Source organism: Cryptomeria japonica, unplaced genomic scaffold (genome assembly GCF_030272615.1).
Source record: "Cryptomeria japonica unplaced genomic scaffold, Sugi_1.0 HiC_scaffold_81, whole genome shotgun sequence".
Taxonomy (NCBI): Eukaryota; Viridiplantae; Streptophyta; class Pinopsida; order Cupressales; family Cupressaceae; genus Cryptomeria; species Cryptomeria japonica.
The window spans coordinates 94,583-103,135 of NW_026728903.1; the positions used below are offsets into that span (position 1 = coordinate 94,583).

At 34.6% G+C, this 8,553-nt stretch overlaps 1 protein-coding gene across 1 annotated transcript; it reads left to right on the forward strand.

Moving 5' to 3' along the window:
- Positions 1-6,608: 6,608 nt before the first annotated feature.
- LOC131049736 (agmatine hydroxycinnamoyltransferase 1-like) lies at positions 6,609-7,554 on the forward strand. Its single transcript, XM_059215198.1, has 2 exons — positions 6,609-6,998; positions 7,096-7,554. The coding sequence occupies exons 1-2, from the start codon at positions 6,609-6,611 to the stop codon at positions 7,552-7,554; spliced, it is 849 nt and encodes a 282-aa protein (XP_059071181.1).
- The last annotated feature ends 999 nt before the right edge of the window (positions 7,555-8,553 follow it).

Here is an 8,553-nt window from a genome sequence, read left to right on the forward strand (position 1 = left end):
GACAGTGGACATGTCACCAGACTCAAGTGATGAGTCACTTTTTCAGATTGTTTTTAGAGTCTTTTTAATCCTTTTCAGCTTCCACTCGAAATAGAGCTTAATTATAGATAATTAAATGTAAAACATTCAATTTTGGGTCAAGTTCTCAAAAATGTGTTTACTTCCCACATTTGGGCTGAAATCCACCCTAACCCAATGATCTGTGCTCATCCAATGGACGATAGTATTTGTTGTTAGTTATCATGGGTCCCATGACTTTTGTCATTTTTCATTCACGTCACTAGACTCGAGTCACTTTTCCAAACAATTTTTGAAGTATTTTTAATCCTTTTCAACTTCTGCCGGAAATAAAGCTTTATAGACTTAATTATAGTTAATTAAATGTAAAACGCTCAATTTTGGGTGAAATTCTCACAAATGTGTTTACTTTCCACATTCGAGCTGAAATCCACCCTAAGTCGTTGATCTGTGTTCATCCAACAGATGATGGTATCTGTTGTTAGTTGTCGTGGGTCCCAATACTTTTTCCATTTTTGGGCCATGTCAATAAACATGAGTCACTTTTTGAGAATGGTTTTGAAGACTTTTTAATCCTTTTCAACTTCTGCTGAAATAGAGCTTACTAAATTTAATTAAGTATACAATTGCAAATTTAGAATTTAACTATACTTAATTAAATGTTTATCGTTTATGGAAGTCTTCCATTAGAAGTTTGCAAAATATGTTTATCGTTTCCACATTTGGCCTAGAATACACCTCACATCGTTGATCTGTGCTCATCCAACAAATGATAGCATATAACTTTATAATGAATTAAATATTAAATTTAAATATGTAATTTCAAAACTTGCATGATATTTCATTTTTTTGTATCGATAATTTTTGTATTGTATTACTTGGATACAAATATTCAAGTATAGATGGTATAGTAAAAGCACTAGAGTTCTGCCACTGCAAAAAGCACCCCCAAGGGCCAAAACCACCATTCCCAACAAAAAATAAAACCCTACTACATGCAAATGCCCCAGAATTCCATTTTGGTGTACCAAAATTTATAGCAGACATCCCCCCATACATACAAAGTTGGGCTTGGGGAAAAAATGAAAATGGAACAAACCGATATAAATAGATTAACCTAGAAATGGTGTGTACTTCGGGTCATCATAGAATTCTGAGAGCCGCTTCATTGCTTGGGTAGTCTTGGGTCTCGATCGCAACTCTCGACCCACCTCTACACCTGCCACTTCATGAAGGACTATTAAAATCTCATCACATTGCATCAACCTAAAAAACATTTTGAAGGCCTTTTACTCGTGCCAAGGAAAAGCACTGCGTATTGCCTTCAAATCATCATCATCCCATTGAATGAGTGGTAGTTGCACTACCAAACCAGCCATCCTTGCCTCAAGAACAATTCCCACCTTTGGGACCACATGAGCACACACACTATGCAGATTTAACAAGTAGTTCCCATCAATTACAACTTTCAGGGCATTTTTTAACTTGTCCACCTCATCCTCAAATTGGAAACTCCAAGCAGCAATCAATGAATATGCCTCCATATTTATTCTATAGCGATGACCCACATGGACAATTTCCTCTCCCAACAACATTTTCACACTCTCCTATAGCCGCTTATCCTTAAACAAGAACAAACCTTTCAGCCTCCTATCCATAAATCATCCGAGAAATGGGACTAATTTCTTATTAGTATGGAAGGATAAATTGGCTTCCATGCTGGTTAAGAAACCCAAGACAATGAAAAATGCTGGAAGTGCAAAGAGTATGATACTAAGACTTCCAATCCACCCAAGATTTAAACACCTCTCACTCAATTCTAATTTCTGACATCCAATGGTGGTGGCCATTGGTATTAATCATAAACTCTACCATCATTCTTCCACATGTACTAGTTCAACAGTACAATTGCATAATTCGTACGCACAAGCCAACATTAAAACCGCATAAAGGCTAAATGTTAACCATTCACTTTCATGATAGTGATGTGCATACCATAGGTCCATAAGTCAATATCACTGCATATCCGTTGTCAGTTCCCGTGGGTCCCATTATACATAGGATTTCTGCCACCCAAATGCCACGTCACCTGACACTTCATCGTCCCATTTTCCATAGCCTTTATTTTGTATTGTTGTTCAATGTACATGTATCTAGTTAGTTGGACTTTTAATTCGCTTATTTTTTGCGAGATAAACATCTTTTTTTTAATATTTATAAAATTTTAATTAATGATAATAAATGTACAAATAATTAATGGAATGTATTAGATTTTTTTTATATATATTAAATATAGAGGAAGAAACATTACATTAAAAAGATCACAGTATTGAATTTATTTCCATTGTTTAACAAAATATTGAAATAACGTAGCTCATAGACAAAAAAAAATGTGGCTCATAGACATTGCGATCCTTATTGAATGCTATCACTTGCAGCCGATCCTTGACATTATGATTTTTCAAATACTTCTTTGTCAAGCACTTCAAATATCTTTTAGAAATGGTCATCTCAGAAGTGACACTGAGTTTGTTCTTTAACTTTAGAGAAGAAATTAGAATAGGCCTGCTATTTTTTTATGGTGAAAATTAAATCTTATGTCCACACAAATTAATAACTATTTAAGCTATTTAAAGACATAATGATTATGCTTAGTATCTTGCCATGGCATGATGGGAGCAAAAAATAATAAAATAAAATAGAAAGCATTTTTATATCCATAATCGACAAACTGAAAAGAACAAGACTTTGCAAAATTATCATTAATATATATTTCGCAAATTTACAATTTTTACATGTCGGAGTCCCTCAAAAACTTTAAAGTCAAAATGAGTGAGCCTGTGAGGTTACAATGAAATACCCAAAAAACAAAACTATTAGGGGGTTGGGGCTAGGGCATAGGTAGTGGACACATTCATAACCATCCCTAAGAATCTCATCCTCCCTCCATGTAGAATTCTTTAGACATTATAAGGTGTGAGAATTCTTCAAGCCAACTGTAGTTTGGAAAGTTGTCTAATAGGAACCATTTCTGGAGAAGTCCCTACCAATCCGCGCCCATTTCCTATGACGAATCAACTACTCCACATTCAGGTTCAAAAGAAACGGTTTCCTGGCCACTGATACTATTTGGTTAGGGAGGAGAAGCTTAGTTAATTCATTTGTGCAAGGGATCCCCACCCCTACTTATGCAAAAACAACATGTGTAATGTCATCTCCAAGGAAGTCTTCTTCAAACACCCTCCTTAACAACATCAACATATCCATCTTAGCTCCTTCGAGGTTTAGAAGAGATGCAAAGAACCAGGATGTAACATCCGTGTTAACACGATATCTATTTTCATTATGTAGAAAATCTTTGCCCAACACCATCCTCACAACCTCATTAGTGAACATCCCAACCTCCTTACAGATTGATTGGAGGGTCGGGTCTCTAACAGAGCCTAAAGAGGCCCTCTGGTCGTCCGCAGAAATGATTCACAAGTGGATAGGAGTCTCCATCTTGAGAAATTGGAATACCAAATTATACAGCTTGAGCCTATAGACCTAAACCAGAGGCATAATTTAAATATCGTGAGCTCCAATGATTTATCTACCAAAGGCTAATTGAAGATGAAAGAAGAAAAGATCATCCATAAATAGTTGAATCTCTTGATTGTAATAATTCCTTCTCTAACCGTATTAATTCTTTTAATTTTTTTAAATCTTCTCATATCTCTGCAAATCTTTCCCATAAATGCACTAATGTGTGAAATTGGAAACATCTATAAACCAATACCAAGTACCACATTGGAAGTCGTTGTGACAAAGTGGATTGCAGTTACTGACTAGACATATATTAAATGACCATCATTATCGACTATGACATTTGATACGTGTCTATTGAATCCAATTTCATTCCGGGCACTTTTTGGTGAACTATGTTCTCTTAAAAAATTTGGGCCAAAATAAAACTTCAGCCATTGATCTACGATCATCGAATGGATTAAAATCATTGATGGATTCTAGGTACATGTCACCCTTCATGTGTCAAAGAGGTCACGCTTATCGATACATCATGCAGAGTCTAGACTTAATATGATGTACTGATGTGATGTGATGTGCCTTCTCTATTAATGGCAATGAATTCATGAAATCGGCAATAAAATATTTTTTTTTTCATAAATAACCAAATATTAGCCAAACAAATTAAATAATTTTCAAGTGGTGGATAAAAATCGCCAATACACTTAAAATAATTTTTCCTTCAGAGTAAAAATTTTCGCCCTTACAATTATATATCTGTTCCTTAAATGAAAAGTATTTTCCTCCTACAGTACATATTTTCCCCACAGAACAAGGTATTATTCACCATAATTTTATGGAATTTTCGTACCTAGAAAAAATCGCCAATACAAAATAAATTTTTTTCCTATTTTGAAAAAATATTTCGCTAGGGTTTTACACTTTTTCCCGGGGGGTGGTTCCTTAAAGTTATCTCCGGTAACCCCCACATGGATGTGGAGGGTTACTTCTTTAGAGGGTAAAAGATGCTTCTTAGTAGTGTCATGAAAGGAAGAGTTGGATATAATGGATTTTACTTTGTTAATGATTTTAGAGAGTGATCTAAAATGTTGATGCAAAACAAGACAAACAAATCTAAATGAAATTACTTGATAAACTAATATATTGTGGATATCTAATGATATTACTGAAATAATTCACATGATGGATGATCAATGATCTCCAAGCCAATGTTGTGAGGTGGTAAATGTCAACATGATGGATACGGTAGTATAGAAGATATTTTAGGAATAGAGACCATAAATATATGGTGATATCTAAACAAGTGATAATCTAATACTATTACAGATAATATTGGGTCATTGATGATGATTGAGTCGTATAGGTCAACTCATCAATATCTATGCAATCTCTCACTATAGAGAATGTTGTAGGTGAGACAAGAGCAAGAACCAAAGATGGCAATGGGGTGATAACAGTGTTGATGTGACTATCATCAAATAGAAGAACAATATTCTCAATGGTTTTATCTAAATCTAGAAGGTGGGATTCTACAAACACAGTTAATATATTTGGTAGATATGCATCCCAATATGGTGGATCTAGAATGATGATGTCAATGTCCTAATGCAAAGGATATCTAGGACTCATGGATGAGTCAACATTGGACTTAGGTGTAACATGTGATGTGGGAGATGAGATATCAATGCAAGTTGTGTGACTACATTTCTCATCCCCAAATGATAGTTGAGTAAGATTGGGTGGTGTTTTTGTAGGTGCTAAAAAGTGCAAAAGATAATACATATAAAATATAATTTAAAAAAAGGAAAACTATGAGAGGGCATCACATTGGCACTATGGGGAAAACAAATTAAGGTGAGTACCAAATGAGCCTAAAAACATGCAAAAGAATACAAAGACCAAAATGAGTCCAAAACATAATGTTACCATGCATTTTTTGCATTACACTTACAATACTAAGCTCAAAATTATTATATATTAATATACAAATAAACAGTTAAATTGATTGTGCATTATAGATCAAATAGATACTATGATTTATTTAGTTTTTTTCTTCTGAAAATTAAAATAATAATTGAAACCATTAACTAATCAGAATAAGAAGTAAATGATATTACCTAATTCAATTGATGATGATTTGTTTTCTAAATATTATGTGTTAAAAAATTACTATGAAGACCTTAAAATACTAACATATAACTAATTAAACAATTCTAAGTGCAATAATACATTTGTGAAAGACAAAATGGAAGACAAAAATGTTGTTGTGCACTGTGTGGGGTGTGGACGACCATGGAAACCATACTGAAATCTGTAATTTGTTTCAAAATTATTCTTGTTCTTTTGTCATTCAATAGTGATTGATCCTTTCGAACATTCATTATCTCTACAGATCCAAAATATCCTTTCACGTGGAAAATGCTGTCATTTTAAAAATCTTTGTTCATTTTAGAAACACGATATGGAGTTTTACATAGAAAAATGCAGAGATTATTTAAAGCATATATACAGGTGGATAGCGATAGTTTATGTTAAGTATAATACTTCACAAGTAATACTTACTATTGTCAACTAGTATTCAAGTTTATTTTCAGCAATCTGCTGGTTGCTTACTCTAGCTAATTAATTTAGCTTGGTTCAATATTTAAAAAACAATTATGATTAATTCTAAGATCTGAAACAAATTATCATAAATTCTAATACAATTAGATGCGACAAAATCACATGGCAATGTCACGATTGGGAATGCTAACTTCCCTCGAAATGATGCCCAGCCAGAACAACTGTTAGAAAACAACACAAATTATAGATTTCTTATCACACACGTCATTTGAGTATTAATTAAAAAACCCAAAGAATTATTGAATAGTTATCGTTTCATTCTTTACAGACTGGCCAGTGGTCTAACTTCTCACCGTACTCAAACGTCGAGCTTTCTTTAATATTTTCAGATTCGGTTTGCTAAGTATTTAAGGAGGTTACTGTCCCTTAAAACATCGCTCATTGTGAAAGCACAAGACAAGGCATAGCATTTGCATTAGAGAGAAAGAGAGAGAGAAAGAAGAATGAAAGTGTTGAGAGGTGATGGTGTTTTGATCAAACCCTGCGCGGGTAAAGATCATCGTGAGCTTGTTGAACTGAACAATCTAGATCTAGTTGCATATCCAATGTACAACAAGGTGGTGTATGCTTTCCAAGCTCCTACCCCGAGCCCAGAGGTGTTGAAGGAAGGACTGGCTAAAGTTCTGGCGGAGTTCAGAGAATGGGCAGGGAGATACACGAAAGAAACAGCGAGTGGGTGCCTTGGCATCAATCTGAATGACGAGGGTGTGCTTGTCATAGAAGCCGAAGCAGATGGAACAATAGCAGATGCAATGCCCTTCGATCCTTTTTCATTCATCCTTATGTTGGTGCCACCCACATCGACCGTCGTCAATGAGCTCTTACTCATGCAGGTATGATAACCCTAACAAGGAAAATAATTTTACTCATGCAGGTATTGTAAGACTTGTTTTAGTTATTTTTTAAAACTAACAAGATTTGTTTATGTAGTTTACTCGATTTACTTGTGGAGGCTTGGTGATAGGCCTAGCTAGTCATCATCATGTTGCAGACGGACAAGCAGCTACATTTTTCATGAATTCGTGGGGGAAAATTATTAGAGGAGAGAGTAGTCTAGCTCCAGTACATGACCGATCTTTATTAAAAGCAAGAGATCCTCCCCAGCCATGTTTTGATCATTATGAATATAATACTATATTTGATGAGCACTCTCCAATAACTTCCAGTCTAAGAGCGAAGAAGTTTCATTTTGATGCAATATGTTTACAAGAACTTAAGTCAAAGGTAAATGGATCTGATAAATCAAGGAAACCCTATACGACTTTTGAAATCCTTGTTGCCCATATGTGGAAATGCATTACAAAAGCTAGAGGCCTTGATGGAGATGTGCAAACAAAAGCTAGCATTCCAGTGGGTGGAAGAAACAGGTTGAATCCTCCCTTGCCTTAAGAATACTTTGGTAATGTTGTCTATGAATCATGTGCTCAATCCATTGCATCAGAGATCATAAATGGGTCTTTAGAATTTATTTCAGAGTTAATACATAAGTCAGTTACTAAGGTTGATGATGATTTTATACATTCAGCGATTGATTTTTTTGAGCTAAGGAAATCAATCTTAAGGCCACCGAGCCTCAATGATAGAACTGATGTGATACCAATAAGTTGGATGAAATTTCCTATCCATAATTTTCATTTTGGAATGGGTGACCCAGTGTATGTAGGTCCTTCATTAATGCTCACTGAAGGCCTTATGATCTTGTTTGATTCATACGGTAAAGCTGGAGGTGTGGAAATTGTGGTTTGCTTGTCCAAAGCACATATGAATGTACTTGAACATAATTGGTTTCAAGTTTGAGAGTATGTAGGTCTTTCATTAATGCTCACTGAAGACCTTATGATCTTGTTTGATTCATACAGTAAATCTGGAGGTGTGGTTTGCTTGTCCAAAGTACATATGAATGTACTTGAATATAATTGGTTTCATGTTTGAGTGTATGTAAGTCCTTCATTGATGCTCACTGAAGGCCTTATGATCTTGTTTGATTCATCCAGTAAAGCTGGAAATTGTGGTTTGCTTGTCCAAAGTACATATGAATGTACTTGAACATAATTGGTTTCAAGTTTGTTTGATTCATACAATAAAGCTGGAGGTGTAAAAATCGCATTTTGCTTGTCCAAACCATATATGAATGTACTTGAACATAATTGATTTCAAGTTGGAGTGTATGTAGGTCCTTCATTAATGCTCATTGAAGGCCTTATGATCTTGTTTGATTCATACAGTAAAGATGGAGGTGTAGAACTTGTGTTTCTCTTGTCCAAAGCATATATGAGTGTACTTGAGCATAATTGTCTTTAAGTTTGATTGTAGTTCTAATATATTTAATGAGGTAATTTGAATGTTCAATAGGTCATGCTTAATTGGTTAAAGTATTGACTTTTCAAT

What these genes read in the sequence shown, in the direction of transcription:
- LOC131049736 (XM_059215198.1), top strand. Translation starts at nt 6,609, where the DNA reads ATGAAAGTGTTGAGAGGTGATGGTGTTTTGATCAAACCCTGCGCGGGT. An exon ending in ATGAGCTCTTACTCATGCAG is followed by an intron (nt 6,999 to 7,095) that starts GTATGATAACCC and finishes TTGTTTATGTAG; the next exon opens with TTTACTCGATTTACTTGTGG.